Below are 25,878 nucleotides of genomic sequence, written 5' to 3' on the forward strand. Positions count from 1 at the left end.
TACCTAAATATGTACTATTATTAGATTAATTCAATTGTATCAAGATGAATATGATACTACATAAGATGATTTACATATTTTGCATCGCAGTACAGTTTGAACACAGCGGAACTTGCTAGAAGAAACATGGATGACGCAATCGTTCCTTCTCTTAGATTTTTTCTCTGAAGTGCACTTAATGTTGCACGTTAATGACAATAAAGTCCTCACTCTTGATAGCTGAGGATAACTTCTATAGTTTTAAATATGGACCCATCAAATAGTCTTAAATCGTCAAATTACAAGGGAAAATGCTGGTATATCAATAAATACGGTCATATGAGTTCATGAACAGACTATACTCCGTCAATCATAACAACATGAAGGTAATATTCGTAGTTAAGGTGACATTAAGGTCTGCGTAATTGTAACATTCAAGTTTGTTATATCTCATGCAGGTGTGTCACTGATAACCAGAAACGAGTAAGTGCTTAATGCAATATGTTGCAAAACGTCGAGGTTATAATTAAAATAATTTCTTTACAAATATTATGTTATTCCCACGAAGAGATACGTAAACGTACATTATTAGAAATAATCTATATTCAGTTAGTTTCCACTAATGTGCCGTTGTTTCTATTGTCAGTTTGAGTTATTCGCTATCGCAGAGCTGTCGGACAATACTGTAGATAAGATTTTGTTTTGTTTTGAATAGCCTGGTTGGCAAACCGATGTTCTCTATACCTGGGCGATATTGATTCGAATGACTAGCAAAAAAAATGCTTTTGTCTGTTTTACTAGATAAGATTACTAAGTATAATATAAAGAGATATATAGTTAGTAATCAAAATTTTGAATATAAACGCGCTAGTCCGTGAACAATTCTGCTAGAAGTTGAAGTCGATGCCAGTATTAAGTAAACGGATGATTGTAGTAAACAAATGTCATTGCGCAGCTTTAGACAGGAAGACAGGTGTTCAGATGTGGATTAACTGAAAAACCAGAGTGGTTATCGTTAAAGAAACACCAACCAGCATGCAGGAGAAGGAGTGTCAGAAAGGTATGAAGTAACATTATGAACAAATATAACCATGATAGGAAATACAAGTGATCTATTTTGGAGAAGGGCGTAGTATAAGTATCAGCTGATCCCCATTATGACGGGGCATGTCATGTTGTGGGATTATTACAGTTTTTATCATTTGTAAAGTTATAATGATAGTATTTCCAGTATAACAGGCTCTTGACTTCTATTTACAATTTGTGTTATATTTCTGGTTATAAATATAGATACACTTCTATGTCAACAGGCAACACATATTTCTGAAATTCAAAGTCATGAAAAGGTATGCATATGTCAAAGAGAACACAGATAAAACTTATAAAAAATATGCATTTGCTATGCAGGTATAGCATGATAAAGCAATGTGCCTTATATCTAAAGCAATGTGCCTTATTTCTAGAAATTACCAATTCACTCATCACTGACATAGGGTTACATGCAGATGCATTTTCATATCCGTATAATTGAAAAATAAGTTTTGGACAGATGGCATAACCACTAATATAATGTATAGTGATATCATGGTAATAAATATTATGGGCAAGATCCTAGAATCATGCAAATATGGATATTTAATACGAAACTTGTGTTGTCCAACAGCTCATATTCATCTAATGTAATGAAACCTAATGTGAGATAACCATTCCATAGAAAAAATAGATGTTTCAATTGCAAAACAGAATGAAATGAAAATGTGTTTGCATGATGCTGGAATAGAGCCCTATAGTATACTAGCAATCACAACCTAGGATTGAACCTAAGTTTGAATTATGAAGCCCCAGTTTCAATCCTATGTAACTAGAATATATATTAGTTAGATATCCTTATCAGTGCTATGTATTGAAACTTGAAAGTGACAACTAGAAGGGATCATGGATCAGATCCTTCATTTCTCTATTGTACAGAGGAATAAATTGGGTAAATTTTAGAAGTGCATGCCTACGTAATATAGTATCAGAAAGTTGAGTATTAATTTTATGAATTATAATACATTAACAAATGTACATTTTTCTTGGCAGAAATCAATAACTGAAAAAAGTTGCCAAAAGCGATACACAAATGAATAGAGCCATGGTGACTGCTTGAGATGCCATCTTTGTTTTGGTAAATGTGGTGGACAAAGAAATTAAAGTATCATAAAATCACGCATTCTAACCTAACCTTACCCATTCTACCTAACCTAACCTGCATTTAGTAATGCAGTACCTGTAATTCTAGAGGTCATCAGGGTTGTTGTCATCGCATGCACTTCTTTGACCTCTGCATCTGTCAAAATAAGGATAGCTTTGCAATTAGTTGCTGTGGCTCCAGTCGTTAGTGTATCACTTTTAGCAACTATTTCAGTTATTGATTTCTGCCAAGAAAAACATATATTATGTCGATGTATTATAAGTTAGAATTAATATATAATTTTTTAATGCTAAATACGTATGTGTGCACTTCGAAAATATACCATAAATTGGTGTAATTAAGAAAAACCTGTTGAGTGAATGATGTATAAAGTTGTACCTGTGCTGCCATAACATATAGACAGTTCTGTAGAAATTATGACAATAGAAACACTTTCATAGATGATTGAAACCGATATTATTGTGGAAAAGTATATTACCGTTAAGTGTTAATACTTTAGCATCAAGAGTGGGCAATGAGTGTATGGAAGGAAGATGCCATGTGAGAACGGAACCTTTATTAGTATGCTGTTTCGCTTGTTAGAGTTTTATCAAGTACAGTAAACCCTTGATACACTGGATCCAAAGATTCGTTATAACCGAGGATCCATTATATGTGATGGAAATACCGGACAGATCCGTTATATCCCGAAGTGTGTCCGGTATTAGAAATTACAGTAAACCCTCGATATAATGGACGATATGGCGACAGGGGTGTGTTGTTATATCTGAAGATCCATTATAACCTAGGATCCCTCGCTGTAATGGATTTTCATCCGTTATAGCGAGGGTTTGTCTGGTCAGATTTTTTGTTCTTTATATCTGATATCCGGTATATCAAGATCCATTATATTGGGGGTTTACTGTACTTGACAAAGGTCTAACAACAAAAATATTTTACTACTAAGGCCTTCAACCTCACATAGTGTTTTCTTTTGATAAACTTGTCAGCAACTGCCATTGGCAACTGTCAACTGCATCAAGGTGGGAAACCATAGAGTTAGCCTGGCAGTACCCTAAATAAAAGGAGAAGTATAACCTGGCATGGAAGTGGGTGTCATTAGATGAATGAAATTATATGGCAGAATCTGTAATACAGTGAGTCCTCCTTATACTGTAATTCTTTATCCAGTAAATTCACAGTTACGGTATTTGGTAATTACTACCCTCGATTCTATTTACAGTAAGAAAAATTCACAGATACGGTATCCGCTCGTGTTTTGTTTACACCGTACCGTAGCGCCACCATGCTGTGCAGCCACCACAACAATCGGTCTCTTCCCGTGTTCGGTATATGGTAATTTCAATTTACAGTAAGGTTTTCAGGAACGCATATGTACCGTATAATGAGGACTTACTGTATATGGAAAAATGCCACTTGGCATGAAAGGGACTTAGGAGCAATGTTAACAACCATGAATTGTGTTAGTTTAGGTCAGCAGAGATATACAAACTTACATGCATAGGTTTGTCCTTCATTGATAAAGATGACCATGACTTTGGATGTCCAAAGTCATGATTTGTGCTTTACTTTGATTAAAGTGAGGGATAGTTGTGCAATGTTGTCAGCCTCACTCTCTCATCCTTACCTATCTTGACACAGTGGAAAGACGGAGTCAAGATGACTGGTAATAGCTTGGGATGCAGTAGATGGGCGGTAGCATTTTTGGGTCTTGCTGTGCCTTACTTGCATTCCACAACACTTTCCTGGTTTGCCTTTCTGCCCATTGAAATAGTCTAGTGGTTTTGTCCGTGCAGTCTGCCAAAGCCAGGCTTCACATTCTAGGAAGACACACCCTAGAGACCAATTTTATGTGGAATGCTCACAGTGACAAAGGAGACTGTGGTGGGCAGGGCTGTCCAAATCTCTGTACAAATCCAAAGGACTCGCCCACTGCTCAAACATGAATACATACATGTATGTCTACATACACACTTTCATACTACAGTTAGGTAAATACAGACACCAAAATTCCCTTTCCCCCTTATAAGGGAAGTGGCAAAAATCAAAGCATCTATCCACCCTTCACCCTTCCCACACTCGTCCAAAATCTATTTGTTATCCTTTCTATCTTAGTTTCAATCACCATCATCCCCCTTCCCAAAGCCAGGGAAAGAAAACCTCTCCAAACAACAACCACCCAATTGCCTATACAAACTCTGCAAGTTCTTAGAAGGAAAACTCTTATGGCCCATGGTATCTGGGATGACATCTCATATTACTCCTTCAAATAGGCTTCTGAACCAGTCACAGCTCTACAGATATTCAAATGCAAATAGAATTGGGCAATCCCCACTACATTTGCCAATAAATAACGCATCTGTCATATTTTTCAGTCGGGAAAAAGCATATCACACAGGTTTTAAATTGTGGGTTCTGCACAAACTCTACATCCTAGGATTCTGGAGAGCTTTACCCACCTTCACATTCCAATTCCCAAACTATAGAGACCTCCAAATGTGTATAGGAATAACCCTATCCTTCCCATGTATTCAACAAAAAGGTGTCCTCCAAGGAAACATCCTCAGTGTTCCTTACACTGTAGCAATCAATAACATAATTAAAAAAAAAAAAAGAAATAGCCTATATGCTAATGACATTGTCTTGTTCTCTGTTAAAACCAACCCTGCTCTAACCAACCATCTTCAAGAATTTGGAAGATGAGTAAACCAGTAGGCCAAAGATCATGGATTCCATGAAATGATTTATGGAAATATATTTCTTTATTAATTGCAGTGAAATAAAAAGGGATATTCTTGTTTCCGAAGAGCACAAAACTCCCAATAGATTTAATGTCTATAGCTCTTGTTGAGAAGGCCAGAAGCACTTATAAAAACAAGGAAAGAAAGAAAAAAGAGAAAATAATAACAAAGTACTTGAGACACAAAACCTCCATTTAATACATTCACATCATGACAGTTATGCCTAGGCTGCCACTTGTTGGCAACATGTAATATCCACAGTTATCAAATACCACACGAGCATCACCATGGACAACAAGTTCAAACCTCAGGAATAGAATAGGACTATACAGGATTAAGGCAAGCAGCCATTTCTTGTGAACACCATAATGGTGCATACTTGTATTCCATATCCATCTTCAAAGAGTTCATGGGAACCTCAGTTGGCTATGCATGCACAGCATATTTCCTTGCATTTGGCAGGGCAAGTACAAACAACTAGTGAATTTTATGGAATGGAACACTGAGAGTAATTTTAAATGCACCGGAGCCACCCAGCTGAACACCTGCATATAGAAACAGAGGTCCTACCCATAGGATGCCACATGGGGGTGACAGAAATGCAGTATCATGCCAGAACCCTGAACACTGCACACCTGTCACACTGCATCTTACAGGCACCACCAATGGAGTGCGGCTTGGAAGCTACACTGTCAGTATACTACTCAAGCATTTACAGCAACCTATTGCCTGTATCACACAAAACATCCACACAAACACATACACACTCAGATCACTGAACATACCCTTCATGAAAAAAAACACTGAGCTCTGTGCTCTGGCAATAGCTCCCAGACATAGACCCCCCCCAAAAAAAAAAAAAAAATCCTCCCACATCTGGTGAGAGCCACACTAGTGTGGACACCACCCAGGACTGAAACAGTACCAGCATAGAATAAGCTGACCGCAGATTCAAACTGCCCATGATGCAACTGAGGTGAGCCCACGGACCATTGCCAGCTACCATGGGGTTGCAGGTTTCCAGTCAATGAAACTTGAGGCAACAGTTGACCGATTATGATTGGTCACCCTTCCCATCCAAAGAGTAAATTTGTGTGATTTCACATCCAATGTGTTGTGTTTACCTAATTGTACTATATTGGGAGCTATGTCTGTCTTTGTCTCTAGTTGCCCTACCTTGTTTTAGATATATGTTTGTATCCAGCTTGTGCTATGTTATCTTCAAGGCTACTGTAGATGTATGTGCATGTATGGAAAACATCTTCTTCAATTTCCTCCTTGGTTGGACTCTAGTGACCCCTATTAACCAGAGGGATGCAATATTTTTTATTGGAAACTAATATCTCAAAGAAGAACACTGATCGCTTTTGATTTCTTTACTCCGCCTTAAAATTACCCTCAACTGCCTATACGAGTCCTCCACTTTAGAGTAGCATTGTTCCCAAAGATAGGTACTGGTTGTTATTGGCCATGAAATGTTTATTATGTCACCTCTACCAGCAATTCTATCCATTAAGACAATATTGCACCGAAGCGGTTATAATGGTGACAAAATACTGTACAATGCAATAGCAAATGGCAAGGTTGATGTCACAGTTACCGTGCTCTCTATCAGCAGTTGGGCAAACTACCAAATTGCAGACAAGCTCAGTGCATTTAGTATATGAAAAGAGTGAACATTGGTGACTAGTGACCCACTTCCAAAGGTTTTATTGTTGAAGGACCATGTACCTGGGGCCAAGATCTACATTCAGCATATTGACAGTTATTCCAACATTCAATTAAAGCATTGGTTGGAGTGTCAAGGACTGAAAACTAGTGTAAACAAGGCCAAACTTGTGGAAAGGTACAATCTATTTTCCGTGGCATCATATGGCCAGTCGGGTCTTTTCTCTAGCATAGGCTTTTTTTCAAGTCTATCTCCATGCATCACATTACCCAATCATTGCAGTGTTTTAAGACTTTCAAGGACGTAGTTTATCAGTGCTTATTTTGATTAAAATGGCTACATGCCACTGTCTATGGGGCTCTCCTGATGGCATGCTATGCAATGCATATTGCATAGGCTACAGGAAAATTAAATTTTATTTCATTAGGCATGTTAGGCCAGGGGAGTCATTCAAGGGGATTTATTTATTTATTCTATTTATTTATTTATTTATTTTTTCCGAATAAGCATGGCCCTACATGTATGTGTCTTGTGTGTGTGTACTGACCTCCTGGACTTAGTTTGTCAGTAAATTATTATTATTATTATTATTATTATTTGTTTTAATTTGCTTGATTGACTTTTTAAAATTTGCTCTTTTAGTTTTTCGGGGGTGAAATCTTGTGTTGGAGCAGGTGCTCGCACAGCACTGGCTGTAACAGTCGACAATGGTAAATGGTGACGCAAACAAGGTCAACAACTACCTGCAGAGGAGAACTCCGTCAACCCAATTGTCATTAGGCCCAGGCCTAACCTACCAATAACATGCAAGCCCAAGCCTCTTAGGCCCTGTAGTTGACAATGAATGAATAAATCATATTTGAATTGGACAACATGGTACTGTTTCAGTGCTTGGTGGACTAACCTACTCTGGGCTTGAGAAGGCAGGAACTGGATATGGGTGGTCATCATTAGGACCAGATTCACCTATGAAGTGTTTGCTACATATGTACTTTTATGCTTCTTTTTTCACACTCTTAAAGGTAAAATCTTACAATTCACCTGCTCAAACCCATCATTGGCATTTTTCCAAGTCCAAATGTAGTTTAGGAAAAGGGATCCAAGTATCAAAATATGCAGTCTATCCTCGTAATGTGAGTCATTAGAACATAATCCATAGTTGCAGTGTTTAATGGTTAGCATTTTGAAAAGATAGATAAGTCTGTTCTTGTCAAAATAGCCAATAAATGTGGATATTTTTTACAAGAAAATAGTATAGCTAGGCATACAGATTCATTTGTCTGCATGGGACTTCCCTGTGCAGTGACTTGTAGCATCATAGTAATGTTTGTTTCTATTTTTAGGAAAGGTGCTGATCGATGTTAAGTCTGATATGGGGATAAGTTATGTTGATGTCCTCCCGTACTCTTCCCCACCCCACCCATATCTCATGTAGATCATTCCCTCACACAGTGAGGATTCCTGATTTAGTTCTTTGGGTTTCACGCGAAGCGTACACGTGTACAAGCATTGTAATGTGAGCAATATGCGGGTTGAAATTTGGTGTCGTACTTTTCTTTGTCTTCGTTGGACCAAAAAATCAGAGAGCATTAGGAGCACACCTGGAACATAAACGGTCATGTGCGAACTATGTCAACAGTTGTTAGTGTCCTGCATGTTATGTATTTCTAGTTTAGTATTTGTTCTGAACATAAGAAATGATAGGAGATACAGTATTGGACAATTGTATATGGATGATGTGATTGCATGAGGAGGAATGGGCTGGGGGGTGGGGGGTGAGGTGGTATGTGTGAGCAAATTTTGACATCCTCTCCTTAAATGCAAGGGGGGATGGAGAGGGGGTGGTCGCCGATTAAATGAAGCGGCCTTGCTGTGGATGTGCTATGTCTTGCGGCACTGCTTCTGACCCGGGGCGGTGGGCAAGGTGCAGTGATGACCCGTCATCCAGGAGGTGCTCAGATGAGAGGGAGGGTGGGAGGGGTGTGGAGTGTATTTAGGGATGGAATGGGTGGGAGTGATTTTTATGCCTTTCCCTTTTTGGCTACCTCCCTTGAAAGGGGGAAAAAGCCTTGGTATATGTATGTATGTATGTGTCCCAAGACAATATACTTGCAGTTGAATCTGAAGACACCACATAAATTTGAGAGGTACTACGGTCTAAAATTAAATTATGAATAACAAATATAAATGGTGATTCTAAAAAGTAAATTGTGATTAAAAGCAGCAGCAAAACTGCACCAGTAGGAATAATAGATGATATAAGGATGAGTGAAGAAAGATTGGTAAAAGAGGTGTGGAAAGCAGAGGTGGGGGGAGTGAACTTGAGGGGAGGACCAAGGATGAGATGGATGAATAGGGTGAATAAGGCATTGAGCAAGGGGAGAATGTCTGCTGAGCAAGGAAGGGAGAAGGCAGGAGATAGGAGTGAGTGGAGAATGGCTGTGTATAGATGATACTGTGATGCAAGGTAAGGAGGGTTGAGGGATGGGTTATTATTTACTATTTACCAGTTTGTTTATACCTTACCTGTTTATTTATTTAGTTATTTTATTTATTGTTATTTATATTATTATAATATTTGTTTACTTGTTTATCATAATTTTTTTTGCATCTGACCCAGTTATGGACCAAAAGGTCTCCTGTCGGCATGCTCCTCCTTTGTAATCCTTTGTTAATGTGTGAATGATATTTTGATGCAGCCTGAAGGGATTTCTCCCCATCTTCTCTTTTTCTACATGAGGGGACGTGGAGGGGGATGGTCGTCAAGTGAAGCGGCATTGCTGTGGATGTGCTGTGTCCTGTGACAATACTTCTTCTGACCCAGGGCAGTGCAGGGAGGGGGGGATACAGGGATGACCCATCATCCATGAGGAGCTAAGATAAGGGGGGAAGGGTGGTGGATGGGAGGGGGGTGGGTGGGTATATGATTTTTGACTTGGCTACCTTACTGAGTAGGGGGAAAGCCCTTAGTGTGTATATATATATATATATATATATATATATATATATATATATATTGAAGATGCTACAAGCGAAACCGGTCGGGAATAAACTCGGAACGAGACCCGTGCCCCCCTTTTTCCACATTTTTCAACTTGTCACAATGTCATATATATATATTAGAGAGAGAGAGAGAGAGAGAATTTCCTATGGACATGGGAAACGAGTTATTACGTGTATCATGTTCAACCATGCCTCAGAGATAAAATGTGTACTATATCATTATAGCTATCTCTAGCAGTACCATAGTATCGTCAGCAGTTCTGTTTTGCAACGTCAGTACTTTCTCCTGCCCTAATTCTGAATCTCAAGGAAAGACCACTCGCTTGGGCGGGATCGGGTTTTGTGGGAGGGGAAGAATGTCTGTATGAAAATGAAAAGATAGTAGCGTATAAAAGAGGGTTATTGCCACCGGGCTATTTGCGAGCGATTAGGGGTTTATTGGTGGTCGTGGCTCGGGAGAAATGGACCGGGAGCTTGGACGGAGGTGCTGACGCCGGGGTTAGGATTAGGATCACCAGCGAAAGTTTAGAAAATGGTAGGAGGCTTATTAGTAGAGAAAGGTGGAAAAACGAAAAAATCTTTAGTGGGAGGTAAACTGAAATGACAAGATGCAGTATAAGAGAAAGTTAGAGAGGAAGCGAATTTTAGTCGAAGAAAAAGTAAGTGTAGATATTTGTGCGTGTGGCGTGGCTATGTTCGTGAGAGGTGTGTGTGTGTAACTTACGGGAAGTGAGTAGAGTTCACTTCCCGCGTGTAGAGCGCGGTCCTGTTAAGCCACAGGTGGGGCGTGCGTTGCCTGTTTTTCCCCAGGTTGGGTTTGAAGTCCTGTAGAGTTGATCCAGTGGCGGTGCGAGGGGGGGCAGGCGGGCGGTGTGAACCCGCCTGCCGACGTCAACGAAGAGATCGGTCCGTAACCAGACCGGCAGCAGCAAAGGAGATACATCTCCCCGCCACCACCGCTGGCGAGCGCGTTCCTGATAAGCCACAGGTGGGGCGTGCGTTGCCTGTTTTTCCCCAGGTTGGGTTTGAGCTCCTGTAGAGTTGATACAGTGGCGGTGCGAGGGAGGGGCAGACGGGCGGGTGTTGTATGATCTCTTTCCTTCCAATCACAACTCTGAAAACAGAGAATTACGCGATTGGGAATTGTGTGTAAATGTCAGAAGTGTAAACTCGCTCACCAGCGTCAGCGAAGAGTCCAGCGTTAGGTTGCGGGCCGGTTGGACAGAGAGGTGTCCCACGTCTCTCCGTCGACCAGCCTGCGATCAGATTGAGGGTTCTGAATGAGACGGTTTGGGCCTCTGCTTTGCCAGCGAGCAAGTGTGCGTGTGCCTCTTTTCTTCCAAGCACCACTCTGAAAACAGAGATTTACGTGACTTGGGAAATGTGTGTATTTGTCTTGGTGTAAAACCGCCTGCCGACGTCAACGTAGAGGTCGGTCATGCCAAGGTCTAAATATACAGGTCAGACCGTTTGAATTATTGTGCGCAGCTTCTGACGTCATTAGGCTGGGTCCGTTTTCTCTTTGTGAAACACTGAAGAAAACTGTGAAACGCCAAGGAAGACAGGAACTATAATATTTTATATATTATATATCATATATATATATATATATATATATATATATATATATTCATATATATAGACAGGAACTATAATATTTGTCAGAATATAACTAATTGCGTGGAGCGGTGCGAGCGAAGGCAACGACATTCCCGAACGACGCACCAGCTTCAACTGACAGCTATAGGACCCGCGAACCCCACTTTGAACAGCCAGGTGACGTTCACGGGCCCGCTGCGCCAACTCCCTCGAAATTCGGTCGGAAGTGGTTAGACCTTATATCCTTAGATCTTGGGTCATGCCAGACCGGCAGCAGCTAGGAGACGCATCTCCCAGTCGCCACCGATCGGCGAAGATTCCTTGGAGTTTGTTGAGACAGCTGGTTTGAAGAGACCTCTACGAGCGCTGTGTTGATACGTTTTCGCTGTCGTCGTATGATCATTTGTATTACTCCATACAGTTGCCACTTATGCCATTTTCACACTTTATTTTCTACCTCTTCATTGCCATCTCAATAGTTCAATGTTTTCACAGCTAGGAATTAGGTTTAGTTGCAATTATTGTTGCTGTTTCATAATTGCTTCCAATAGTTTTACTTTTGTTATTTTCGTAACACGTAGTCGGTTTCCAAATTGTATATTCATTCCTTTACCTAAAAATAATGATAGAATGAAATAGAAAATTGATAACTATTTACATACGTAGTAATGCATACGTCTGTCACCACAAGACTTGCCCAGAAATAGTGAGGAGAGACCGGAAGTCAGATTGGAAATGTGACTGATAGTGCTGGGCAAATACCGCTAATTTCAATACCGGAATTACCGGTAAACAACAATGCCGTTACCGGAATTACCGGTAATTTACCGGTAAAAGACTCGTGAGGTAGTAGTGACGTCCCAAGTTCGAGTCGCCTTTATGACTTAAATCTAAACAAAATTAATACAACAATGGTGTGTATTCACAAGTTTTGTAACGTCGTCACTATAAAAATCCTGCGCTCCGAGTCGTTACTCCAACTCTTGTGGGCGGGGAGTAGGGAGGGGGTGCGTGTAAGGTCACAGCATTACCTCCTCTCCCTCAGTGCATAGGCCTACGCACCAATCCCCCCCCTCCCCCTCTCACACTCCACTTCCGTCTCTATGTAAGTGCAATTTCATACAAAGAATATATTTTTCACATAGAAACACAATTTCATAAAAGAAAAATAATTACATGCATCATTTTTACACATTACACATAAAAATTCATTTCCAAAATCACCCATTTTTCATTTAGTCAGGACAAAGTTTTTTTTGTACAATTGAGGTTTTAAAGGTTTTGTGCGAGATGAATTGACATATGTAGATCATTTTCATAATTTTTTTACCAAGTTCCTCTTACATTAGGCTCAGGAACACAATCTCAACCCTTTGAATTTCTGTCAAAGTTTTTTTCAATTGTTCATAGTTGTCATTTTTTATATTGGAATTACGTTAATTTTGTATTAGCAGGACTCTACGATCCCTATATTTATATTATAGTACCTTTAAATGGACAAAAAACACACGCATATATTTTATTTTAATTTTTTATTCTGTGTATCCATTTGGATACATGCCTACCGGAATCGCCAAGTATTAGTTACTTAAGACTACGCGAATAATAATTACATGCGTATCACTAACAAAATATGATTTTTGAATAACACGTTACCTTGCGTCGTAGAGGCCACTTCAATGGGCACAGTGTTAATCCACCAGAATCTTTGATCGTCTCTGCCAACTTATTCTTGTCTGCTTTCCGTGAGTCTGTTGTGGTATACTATATTCCCTGCCCCAACCCATAGCTTATATATATATCCTTGTCAGTCATCACTCGTGCGAGTCTGATAAGTGTATTTGTGAACTTGTTTGTGATTAACTCCAATACAAGTACAGTACAAATAGATTGTAACATGAGCAACTGCGTACATTTATGTAAATATGCATATATCAATAAACATTAAATATAAAGTTAAATATGAAGATCTGGTAAGTGTGGAAACAGTGTCTCTCCAATCTCCCCGTTCTGTGAGCTTTCATGTCCGTTCTACAAACTTTACAACGTGCCTTATTTCCATCCTCTTTCACTTCCGCTAACCATTTTTTAAACAGGGGATCCTTTAACCAGGCAGACTGAAAAGTTTTCGAGTAGTTTGACCACCTCTTCATTTCTAGATCACATAGGCTGACTAATCGAATACGATTTTGCACTGAACCTTTGCGGGCCGAGATGCGAACAAAACGATCTAGCACGTCTGTTAATTTTCATATTCGAATACGTACATTTCGTACTGTGCATCTGTGGGCCGAGAAGGGAGCAGGACGATCTAGCACGTTGAATACGTTCCTGTTAATTTTCATCCTACGTAGGGCCGTCAGTACTGTCACTCAGTACCACCAAGCCGAAACGTACTTACCGCTCTCTGAGTATTATGGGATAGCTTATCGGTTAACGGAGCCTAAACGGTAGCAGATTTTTTGCTGGTAAGCTACCGTCAAGGTTGTTACCGATAAAACCCGTAACTACCGGTAGCTGCCCACCACTACCGTCACTCAGTACCACCAAGCCGAGACGTGCTTACCGCTCCACGAGTGTTTGGTATAGCTTATCGGTTAACGGAACCTTAACGGTAGCAGAATTATTGCCGGTAAGCTACCGTCAAGGCTGTTACCGATAAAAACCGGTAACTTTACCGGTAGCTGCCCACCACTAGTGACTGATAACAAGACCCTGTTTCCAGTGAATGAATAGAGCCCACTTTTACCAAGGTTTCGTGTTATACCGTAAGTTGAATAAAATCGTCTGGCGCTAGGCTAAACGAACTTGTAGATGTCATAGCCTTAATCAAGCGTTAGGCATAACGGAATATCTAAGTGTATTTTCATAATTGATTCCAGCGCGGGGCCCAGTTGCGCAGAATTTTTTATACTCGGCTCGACTTTTTCTACATAGTTACATAGTTTATACAAATGAAACGCACTAATATCTGCGAAGTATATGGGCACAGTCCCTCTCAATATTTTTTCTCTCTCACAAAACACCTCATTTACATTAGCATAGGTTTCTGCTGATAAGGTTGTACATGAGAAGCGGACCTTGGCTGACTGATAAGCACCGTTGTTTTAGTCGCGTCGAAGATAGGTGTAAAAGTGGGTGTCAAAATGTAGAACAATTTGTGTGAAAACTGTTCAAGATGAAGAAACGCGCTAAGTTGAATTATGAAAACACAAAGAAAAAATGTTTGTGGAAAATAACAGAACGCTACATTAGGATGGACGAATTTATTGGAAAAGAGTTTGTTAAAAAGAAGGGTAATTATTTAAATATTGCATTTAGTTATTTTGCAAGAGTATATATTTACAGTGGATGTTACCATCTCGAACGAAGAGGTCCTATTCATAATCTGCACCAATTAACCAACCCAATTTCGCTTAGTCTAACTAAACCCAACGACCCATGCCTAACCAAACTACCTGACAAGAGGGGCTTTACCACATGTTTACCAAATCCCCCACCACAACGCCCCGCCTCATCAACAGTAGAAGAATAAATAAATAAAATTAATGCATTGCATGCGTTCAAGCCCATATACATAGAGGGTTGCCCATAAAAATTATATATATATATATATATATATATATATATATATATATATATATATATATATATATATATATATATATATATATATAATTTAAAGTAAATAAAAGATAAAAGGTACTAATGAAAAGTAATGAAGGCAAAACAATGATAGTGCTTTTATACAGAAAACGCAAATATAATGCCACCTTTCTATGGTAAGATTAAACAGTTCTTAAACTGATATCAAGTCTCGTGATTACACTCGGCAAGGAGCTGATGTCAGCAAACACTTAGCCAGTGTGATATTTAGGGCAAGTGAAAGACACTAGTCGCTAATGAATTCAAACATGGTTCCATGCAGCGTGAACTGCATTTGGAACCAAACTGCCAACGTGAATGCAAAAGAGAATGTAGTTTAATTTTTGAAAGACCCAGGGAATATGGACCAATCTGGAACATAAACTACCCAGACCATCTAATTAATAACCAAACCTGTTTTCAGGAGCATGTCAACGATTGTGCAAATTGATCCTATTCATATCTACTGCCAAACCATTACCTGTGGGTTTGGCCCCAGATCATTTTACTTGACGTCGTTCTCAGAGTTTAGTAAACCCCCCCCCTCCCCTTCACCATCACAGCCTTGATGCACCAGGAAGTGAAGGCCTCTTATCATATTTTTTTACTACATGAAACAATGATGTCATATATCATTGTTTTCCTTGACTTTATCAGGCACTTGGATAAAAATTGTGGGTATTTTAGGGAGGTATTTGTTAATAAAAAGCTAACAAAAAGATAATTTGTAAATTACAATTTCAGTCATACATAAGCCAAACATGCATATGCATCCAGAAAGACTAACACTACAGTATTAGTAAAGTAGCCTTAGAGACAGCCCAGGAATACAGAGTATATTTATTGTTAATGGGGAAGTTTACCTAATTTCAGATTTTGTTAAGATATAAGGAACATGTATATTTTGAATTTTATATATACAAGTATACAGGCCAGTTTTTATGAATTTTTTATTACAAAACATATTGAAGACACTTGTTTTTTCACCCTATATCAGTTTTTCAATCTAATGTAGGTCATTTATTAAACTAAATCAATGAAACCACTGCCTTAATTATCACTTGCAGGATATCTGCTTTTTACCAGTATTACTTTGTGCGATGTATGAATTTGTTTGTATCATCTGGGTAACACATGTCATTGACACCTGTTAGGAAAAGAATGGAACTAGTCACTGAGCTCAACAGTGATCCACTTGTGACAATTAACAAGAGTAACTCCACTCCATTGAATGCAACTTTTGGCTTTGTTAGTCAATCATCCAGTTACACATATTATCTCCCAAACCTTACAGCGGAGTTTATTGCATCATCTCTCTGGGAGGAGCCTTTTCAGAAGCATTCTCAATTTTGTGGAATTGTACTTGTAATTTTATGAAAGTAGATTGCTTTCATAGATTATAGTGATGTGTTTGTAAGATAGGATGTATGATCATGTTTGTAATATCCATTTGCTGTAATTTTGTCATTTATTAAGTCCTGCTTTTATTTCATTAAACTGATTTACATATTTTGATTACAATATATTAAGAATTAGTAGAGTGCACTTTAGAATGTGGCAGAGTTAGTTGAAATGGATATTATTGAAATTATACAAAGACCTACAGAATGGGTATCAATGACTGATTATGTCCAGATCAGGCACAAATGGCATCTGACTGTGTATATGAGGAAAGTAAATGAGGCAATTTAAAAAATATATGGCATCCCATTCCCAGATTTATGTAGGTTTTTGGTTCTAATATTCAGCTGATAATTCATTTCTACTTTGAAGTAAAGAATAAAGTGTTATAGCAGACAAAGTTTAATCATTTATGTGGCAGAACATGTGGTATATCACCTGAGAATCAATTGTCAACAAAGGAAAAGTGTCCTGATATTCTTATTTTAAGTCAAAGTTGTTTCAGCAGGTCAGAAGATTTTATATTCTATGTAGCTAATTCTAGTATACAGAAGAAGGAGCAACAGTTGTTGGGGTCCTGTCTCCTACTTATCAGTTTATTATACCTAGCCTCAAATTCAAGTACAGTTCCAACTTAATTCATATCCCTGATTTCCAATTACCATAATTACATTTGAAGGTGCCAAGATAAGAGGGTGGAGGTGAGTGAAGTGTGATGAGGATGGAATGGGTGCGAGTGGTTTGTATGTCTTTGTTTTTTTGGCTACCTCCCTTATAAGGGGGAAAAAAACCTTTGGTATATTTATGTACATTTTAATTAACTTATTGTTCGTGGTTGGGCTATATCACCTTATAAATTATTCCAAGTATTTATACATGTATGTGGAAAACTTTGTTTCTTCATATCCTTTCGAAATGTTGTCTTAAACTTTTTTTAATGTTTTTTGGTTGGTGACCTGCTATGATAGCTATTTTATATATGCAAATAATTGTTTACCTCAGAAGAGTAAAACACTTGTGATTATAGGTGGTTTGGTGTGGAGTTTGTTGGAGAGTGCCAGTGATGCGGATGGTAATGTTCGCCAAGCCATTGCAGCCTCACTTATAACTCTTGGACATCAACACCCAGACCTCATATTGAAAGCAATTTTCAACTTTATACAAGCTAATAAACCAAATGTAAGTAGTTGTAACAATTTTGCTTCCACCTCCATTCTCACTCACCAACTCCAAACCTTTCCTAATACGAATTTACCTTCTGTACCTCCCTATCCACATTGAAAAACCATGGTGATGTTATACAACCTCAGTAGAACCCCACTTTCACCTCAAATCAATCATTCTTTTCATTCCCAACCTTCAAACAAACTCTACTATTCGTGTAAAACATTTGATCACCGTAACCAGACTTCCTGCATCCCATACATCTACAGCTTCTCTATCATCCCTATGTTATGCCTTCTACATTATACATGGAAAAGGGAACAAATATGAATGTAATAGTTTTAGAGAGATTAATCTGTTTAGTGTAGTAAGTTGAGAAGATTAGGAGATAAATGGAGGGAATAATGGATGAAGAGCAGTGTGGCTTTAGGGGAGGAAGAGGTAGTTCCAAAAGTAATGCCTCCTATTGTTTTTCACTCATGAAGAGCTATGAAGACAGGAGTGGCACCATTAAAGTAAGTGGACAGTTTTGCTCCATAATTTATTTATCCATGTAATCACCCCCCATCTCAATGCACTTTCACTAGCATTGAGTAAAGGTCTGTGCATGGCCAGCTGGAGCAAGGTTTGTCACTCACATCTCTGTTGCCACTCCAGAATTGATGAACCCATCTTCCAACTGTGTTGACATAAACTGTTTTGGCTCTATAAATGTTCACCAAATGCTGGTGAATGTTCCACTTCTGTGTGGAGGAATTCATTGATGCATCTGTGTTTCTGATGCATATCAATGACTGGTTACTTTATTAGACGGTCACACAGTCACAACAGAAGGGTGAAAGATTCATGTTATGAGTGTGAAGATTCAGTAATCATAACAATGCCCTAAACAATCTCCTTGGATTCCTTGGTGCAGAATAAAGAAACTGGAGGCATTACTTTTGGAACTACCCTTGTACATACACACCTGTGCATATTAAGATTCATGAATGCAAATTTGTCCAGTTTTTGCACTCTGCATTTGTATTGGATAATTCATATTTCCAACCTTATGTATTCTTTTTTTTTTTACAGCCTTCAGTTGAAGTAATTCTCTACAATACAGTTGAAAATATCATCAAGGAGTCCAGTAGCTCACTCTCTCTTGATGTGGCTAAATTGTGGTGTCAGTCTGCCCTGGAGAAGATGATGAAAGCAGAAGCATCAACTGACATCCAAGAGGCTATGTCAGGAGTGTTGGTGGCACTAAGCTCAACACATTGTGATTCAGTAAGGTTTTATATTGTATGTGGTAATTAATTTTATTTTATCACTCAACTAACTGCATGCATTAAGTTGCACTAACATGGTTTGGCTTGATTGCATGCTTTCATATGGAAGGTAAGGTTTATGAGTGCATGCATATCATCATAGATTTTGAGAAAAATATCAATCATGTACACAGATTATTTAATGGAGATCTCTAGTTCTTTACATTGATAAACAGAAAATGTCTAAAGGAAAATAATACTTATGATGTTTTTATGTAATTTTGCATGCTGGATCCAAATATGTTTTCAGAATCTGTCACTCCTAGTTATTATTTGTTCCAATATATTTGTAAATCAGTACATATAGTGTATATATACCAATCCTTTAATTATGACAGTAATAATGTTTCTAGTTTCTCCTTGTATAGATTATTTGCAAGGTCAATAATAATTTTGGTCACTGTTATTTGCATGCCATTGATCCTTTTTATATTTTTCATTATTGGTAGTGGATGTGCCCCTCACTGTGATAGTAATGGTTGTGGAGTTAAAACCCTTCTCAGTTAGTTGCCATTGGATAAGCCACATGATTTAACAGATTTAGATTTTTCCCCAATAATAAGTTTCAGCCTTTAGTGTATCATGGATGGGAAAGCATAAGCTTTATTGATGTTAAGTCAAACATGTGATCTAAGGCTAGTGAATCACATGTTTCTCCCTTTCTCTCTCCGTCTGTCTCTCTTTCTCTCTCTCTCTCTCTTTCTCTCTTTCTCTCTCTCTTATACCTATATATACAAAAACAGAATGTAATTTTTCTTTTAAATTTCAGGTCATGGAAAATGTTATGGCTCATATCCAGAATGGAGGTGTACCCTGCAACAGTATAATCAAGACGCTAGGTATCTTGGCCACAGCAAATGTTTCTGGTGTAGTTCCATACATGAAGGGAATTCTCAGCCTTTTTCAGCCACTCATGGCAAGCATAAGAAGTGACGAAACAAAAATTGGATTATGTATCATGCTATCCAAGTTTTGTGAATCAATTTCAGAAGCTTTAGCAAGCAAAGAATCTGATCCCAAAATTTCTGCCTCGGAGGTTACCGATGAATGTACTGGTATATTCGAGATCATAATTTCGCAGTGGCTTAAAAGTTCCAATGCTCAAGTAAGAAATGAATTAGTTATTGCACTTGGACAACTAAGTCACCTCATTCCTCAGGATAAGTTGGATGAGCAAATTTCCCCCATTGTAGTCCAGGTTCTTGGATTTTATCGTAAAACGTCATCGCCGTATCACATAACAATGGGACTGGGGCTATTCATTGAGAGGGTTCTTGAAGTGTCCTCTGCAGAAGCCCTGAAGCCACACATTGATAATATTCTCAATGCACTCTTTAGCCAAGTTTGTACCGTGCCAAATTATATTGAGCCATACACGGTGAAGAATCATTACGAAGTCTTGCGTTGTTACAACACTTTGACCAGACACTTTCAGGATTATGTTTTGATGCACCTAATCTCACGCCTTGAGAACGCCAGCTACATGCAACGAGTTGGTGCTCTGACCGTCACCAAACACCTCCTCAACAGCAAAGTCCTGACTGACACAAGTGTTGTAAACATTGTAACAACATTGTCTCCAATTATGAATGATCCAAATTCCAAAGTTGTGAAAAGTTTAACCCAGGTGATTGTTGCTTTGTGTCACCAGAGTCACTTAAATGCGTCAAATGGTCGACCATTTATCGTTTACATTTTGCGACACTGTTCCGGTGCTCACACGCCCCAGACAAGGCGACCTTCTTTAGGTGATAGCGAGGAAGAGTCTGTTGGCGAGATGAGTCGAAGGGTGATGAATCTCCTAGCTACCACAGTTGAGCCAGCTTATCCTATTTTGTGGCCACATCTTCTGGAATTCGTAATGGCTCCAGACATGGAAGGAGCGCTTTCAACTACTCTTGGCTGTCTTGCTCACCTTGCTCACACCCCGCAAGCAAAAGAGGCGCCAGATTTTTATGCAGAAAACCCGACACTTCCAAAAGGGCCTGTTCTTCTAACTCGACTTCTAGTACTCATTAGTTCGCTGTCAAAAGGCAGTATGGGAATATCAGCACTGACGTTGCTTCAAGGCATTGCAACAACTATCAGCCCTCAGCTGCAGAGTCTTTGGGACCAAAATATTCCACAGCTAACTCAGTCATATAGGGAGTGGAGCAACAAAAATGGAAGTGATGCATCAGTTGTGCAAGTAAGTACATTTGAGATTGTTGACTTTGATTCTATAGCTATTTAGGTAGTGCATGGTTAAGAGGTTTATTTTTATTTATTTTATTTATTTATTTATTTATTATTTTTATATTATGCTTGTTCAAAGCTATAATGATGGGTTTTTGCATAATGAGGCAATGATATAACTTTATACATAAATATTAAAGAGAGAAAAGTGGGAAGTGAGCCAGTTGTTATTTGTTGATGACACTGCACTTATGGCAGGGTCAGAGGGGGGATTAAGGCAGTTAGTGACAGAGTTTGGAAAAGTATGTGATAGGAGAAAGTGAAAGTAAATGCAGTTAAAAGTAAAATGATGAGATGTACAAGGGTGGTAGAGAGTTGGAAGTAAGTCTTAAAGGAGAGAAGCTGGAGGAAGTGGATAACATCAGGTATTTGGAGTCACATGTGGCAGGAAAGGGAGGAGTGGAGGTGGAGGTAAATTGTAGATTGAGAGAAGCAAGTCAATGTCTTAGGGGATTAAAAAGTGTCCTGAGAAATAGGCATCTGGGAATGAATGCAAAGTGATTATATGAAGTAATTGTGCTGATGGCACTGTATGGGGTGGAGACTTGGAATTTAAGAGAGGCAGAGAGCAAGTATTTAAATGTGCTTAAGATGAAAACAATTCCCAAGGCCCATTTAGTTGCCTTTTATGATATGTGGGAACATGTTGGTGGCATTTCTGTTCCTCATATACAGAACATAAAACGATGTGATGGTGTCTTAGGTGTGGTAGAGGTGAGGTATGAAAAGAGCAGCAGAAATGAAGGGCATTAAAAGTTGAAAAGTGGCTCATCATTTCTTTATGAATGGAGATTTGTTCCTAAACATGGAAGAATGGTACATGACTGGTATGTAGAGATGCTGCTGAAGTCTATAAAGTACTGTCTGCATATAACTATGCAGTCAGGAAAGGAATTTTTTCTTCTTCTTTCTCTTCTTCTTCATCTTGCATTTATGATTTCTTAATTTTCAGGTATGGCAAGACTCTTTGCGGGAATTCCTGTCCTCCACCTTCAGTGCTGTTAATAAAGATGAATTCATCACTCATGTTGGCATAGCTCAAGTAAGTTAACATCATAATTTTGTAACAGTATTATTATTAATGGACATTATATTCATGTTTCCCATAGTAGATTAGGAAAAAATTCCTTGGTAGCAGACTAGAACAACATTTGTATGCATTCTGGTATATGAACACTTAAGAATATACCAATTCATGATGAGGTTGCAAGTATTAGAGAGACAAGGAATCACTTATTGGATACAATAATAATTAAAAGGTTGCAAAAAATCGGTTTACTTCAGACCTGGTAGAATAAATTTTGAATTTTCATTCTGGTTTATGCTCATCACCCAGCATTCATTAAGGAGAGTAGCACATACTGCATACATTTGCATTAAGAAATCTTTATTTTGAGTGTAAGTTATTTGATTGTTCATTTCAAGCTGGCAAAAGTTGGATTTTGGTCTGGCAGACCCCAATGGACTTTATTTACTAAAGGAGTATGTTTAAAGAAAATGGAGTTTTCATCAGTTCAGATCCCATTTTCTACCAAGTTTGCCCTTGAAGTGACAGAAATAATTTAGTATTAACTTGAACAAATTGTGCAAGAAGAATTGCTTGGCTGAAGAGGTTATTGCATTGCATGATGTATGTACTGTATATACTAATGATGGTTATAGAATAACTTTCCTCTGATTATCTGAAAATGATAGGTGGAGCAGCTAAACCAACTTGAGGGTCATCCCGAACTTCGCAGTTTTCTAGTCTCTTTAATTGGAGTGACTTTAAAAGCTTCATCCAACAAAACATATGTTGCTACGTCCTTAGACACCATCTTCAACTCCACACCACACAAATACGTGAAAGGTGAGTAGGGATGACAGATATAGTTAATTAATTTAGCAGAAAATGGCTTGATAGTTTAGGAAGTAAGATTAATCATTTTTGCAAAAAAACAAAGATTTTTATTTAGGAAATGAATGCTATAAGCTTTTATAATTAAGAGGAAAATTACAGCAAGGTGTCAGAAGGCTGAAGTTTATTGTCAGATTTGTCATTATATTATTACAATATTGAAAATTCTTAATAGTTACATAGTAGATCTTATATGATGTGGTATGAATGTGGTAAAGAGTGTGGATGTGCTGTGTCTTGTGACACTGCTTCTGACCCAGAGCAGTGGACAGGATGCAGGGATGACCCGTCATCCAGGAGGTGCCAAGATAAGAGGGCGGAAGGAGGGTGGAGGGGAGTGGAATATATAGGAAATGGAATGGGTGGGAGGAGTTTCTATGCCTTTTTCTTTTTGGCCACCCTCCATGTAAGGGGGAAAAGCCTTTGGTATATGTATGACCCGTCATCCAGGAGGTTCTAAGAAAAGAGGGAAGATGGAGGGTGGAGGGGTGTGGAGTGTGTTAGGGGATGGAATGGGTGGGAATGATTTTATGCCTTTTCCTTTTTGGCTACCTCCCTTGTAAGGGGGAAAAAGCCTTGGTATATGTATGTATATGTATGAATGTGGTGTAGGTGGGGGTGCACAGTTGGCACCCCTGCACAAGATTAAAGGTCACTATGTAGAAAGGATGTCTAATGGGGCATTGGCTGAGGCATATGGTAGTGCGTATGTGGAACAAACACTGAGAAGGTGCGAGTTTAAATGTGTTGATGATGATATGGTTTAACGTCACACACTCCCCCCCTATTGGGAGGCTAGGACGGTGCCCCTCACAGAGGGCTTTGTAGCATGGAATTTAATGAACCATGCCCTTGGTTTAACTTAGCTGGTGGCAGGATTCGAACCGCCCTCACCTCGACCTTTGCCGCAAGTAACGACGCCCTAACCTGACCAGCCAGCGAGCTTCCTTAAATGTGTTAGAATTAGAAATAGGAGAGCTAATAGTTTTAGGTCAAGGTAGATTGTAGAGTGAGAGAAGCGAGTAAGTGCGTTGGGGGATTGAAAAGTGAAAGAGAAACTAACGAAGAAACAGGATCAGAAGAATCAGGAAATAACTCCAATAATATAAGTGAATAGACATGAATAAAAAGTAACTCTTACAGAATAGTCTCTTATACTTGGTACAGTCAGTGCCAGTACTTCATGTAGAAAGATAGATATCTGGAAATGGGTGAGTGCATGGGAGCATGCCTTGGCTGGTTACCTCCCTTATAAGAGAGAAAAAGCCCTTGGTATGTAGGTAAATAGAATAAATGTCTGGAAATTTATAGAATAAATGTCTGGAAATTTATATATATGAAAGTGGAAGACTAGAGGAAGAGATAGGTTAAAGAATGAAGGAGAAAGAGAATGTAGGTGCCCTGAGAGTGGTATGAAGGATGAAAAGGATATTGGAATGTTTGAAGTAATATGTATGGGGGTGAGATCTAGGTAATGTGTGCATAAGGAAAGGTCATGTAGAAGTGAAGTGTTTGTGGCCAATGTAATACATGAACCTCCTTTATTTGTATGTTGAAGTACATTTATTTATTTTTTAATTTATTTTTTAATTAATTTATTTATTTTATTTTTTATTTTATTTTTTATTTTATTTATTTATTTTATTTTATTATTATTATTTTTTTAATGGGAAACCTCAATTTTCTTTGTGACAGAGCGTGAAGCTGTGGCAGGTGCTGTTGGGATGTGTGCTGCCTCCCACTTGGATACTTCACTGACCCACATTGACCAGTGGTTAAAGGCTGCCGATGGAATGAAGAAGTCCCTCTCGTTTTTCTCACTCAGAAAGGTAAAGTACAAGCAGCATTGATTTATTTTTTAGAGTTGTCATTGAAGAGGTGACAGGAAAATGTTGGCTGACTACCTCCCTTATAAAGGGGGAAGATGTCCTTGGTATATATAGGTAGATAGGTGCTGATATGGGAAGGGACACTAACTCTTTCCACGGCAACGATGAGTATAATTGTGTTCTCAGCACCTTTTTTTTTTTTTTTTTTTTTTTTTTTTTTTTTTTTTTTTTTTTTTTTTTTTTTTTTTTTTTTTTTTTTTTTTTTTTTTTTTTTTTTTTCTTTTTCTTTCTTTCTTTCTTTCTTTCTTTCTTTCTTTCTTTCTTTCAATCTTTCTTTCTTTCTTTCAGGGTTGGATGAGTATACTTGTCCAAATGTGTTCTCAGCTCCCCCTTTTTCCCTCTCTCTGTGTATACCCATGTTTTTGGATGAATTTACTGAATTTCACTAATTGAATTCTATTTACTACTTTGTAGGACAATCGTTTGGATGATGCAGTATGGATTAGGGCAAGCATTGTTGTATGTCTTGGCCAAATCGCTTTATTGGCACCAGCATCAGAGGTGGCAGCACGTATTGATGGACCAATCATGTTGCATCTCCTTAACATACTCAACAGTAACAAAGTAAGTGGACTATGAATTATTTTATTTAGATTTTATAGTGATAGTGATGATATATTTCAGGAGTTTAAGATCCAGTTTTATATAGGAATTTTATGAGGGGAATGTATTTACAGTGGGTGAATTTTATTTTTCTTCTTGTACATGCATATATCAAAAGGCCATTTCCCCATTATAAAGGGGGTGGCTAAAATAAAGCATACATCCACCTTACACTCACCCCACACCCATCCAAAATACAATCATTATCTCTCACATCTTCAGCACCTCATAGATAAATAGTTGTTCCTGTTACCTGCCACTCTGCTGCTGCAAGATGCAGTGTTTTCGTAGCCCAACACCCAGAGCTGGTTCACCCCCACCCCTTTCATTCACTCAAGGAATTTACAGAGTAGACATGAGGAACTTCTATTTGGGTTACATAATTTCCTCATCCATTAACAACCAGGGCAGTGGACAAGATGCAGGGATGACCTGTTATCCAGGAGGTGCCAAGATAAGAGGGAGGGTATAGGGTGGAGGGGAGTGGAGGGTATTTAGGGATGGAATGGGTGGGAATGGTTTTTATGCCTTTTTCTTTTTGGCTACCTC

General features: G+C 38.6%; 1 protein-coding gene across 9 annotated transcripts in view; it reads left to right on the forward strand.

The window, feature by feature from the left end:
* The first annotated feature begins 823 nt into the window (after positions 1-823).
* Positions 824-25,878, forward strand: part of LOC143017446 (maestro heat-like repeat-containing protein family member 1) — a 62,216-nt gene continuing 37,161 nt past the window's right edge. For 4 of the 9 annotated variants that reach the window (XM_076172191.1, XM_076172193.1, XM_076172194.1 and 1 more), the window contains exons 1-8: positions 14,278-14,481; positions 17,259-17,410; positions 18,470-18,679; positions 19,475-20,893; positions 21,893-21,982; positions 22,636-22,789; positions 24,533-24,666; positions 25,141-25,290. In XM_076172191.1, coding sequence (XP_076028306.1) covers positions 14,364-14,481; positions 17,259-17,410; positions 18,470-18,679; positions 19,475-20,893; positions 21,893-21,982; positions 22,636-22,789; positions 24,533-24,666; positions 25,141-25,290 — 2,427 coding nt within the window. In that variant the 5' untranslated portion in view covers positions 14,278-14,363. Of the gene's footprint in view, positions 1,040-14,277; positions 14,482-17,258; positions 17,411-18,469; positions 18,680-19,474; positions 20,894-21,892; positions 21,983-22,635; positions 22,790-24,532; positions 24,667-25,140; positions 25,291-25,878 lie in introns of those variants that run through there. The other 5 variants (XM_076172197.1, XM_076172200.1, XM_076172199.1 and 2 more) reach the window with 4 other exon arrangements.

The sequence above is a fragment of the Oratosquilla oratoria genome, chromosome 32, assembly GCF_046742065.1.
Source record: "Oratosquilla oratoria isolate Oo_2021 chromosome 32, ASM4674206v1, whole genome shotgun sequence".
Classification (NCBI taxonomy): domain Eukaryota; kingdom Metazoa; phylum Arthropoda; class Malacostraca; order Stomatopoda; family Squillidae; genus Oratosquilla; species Oratosquilla oratoria.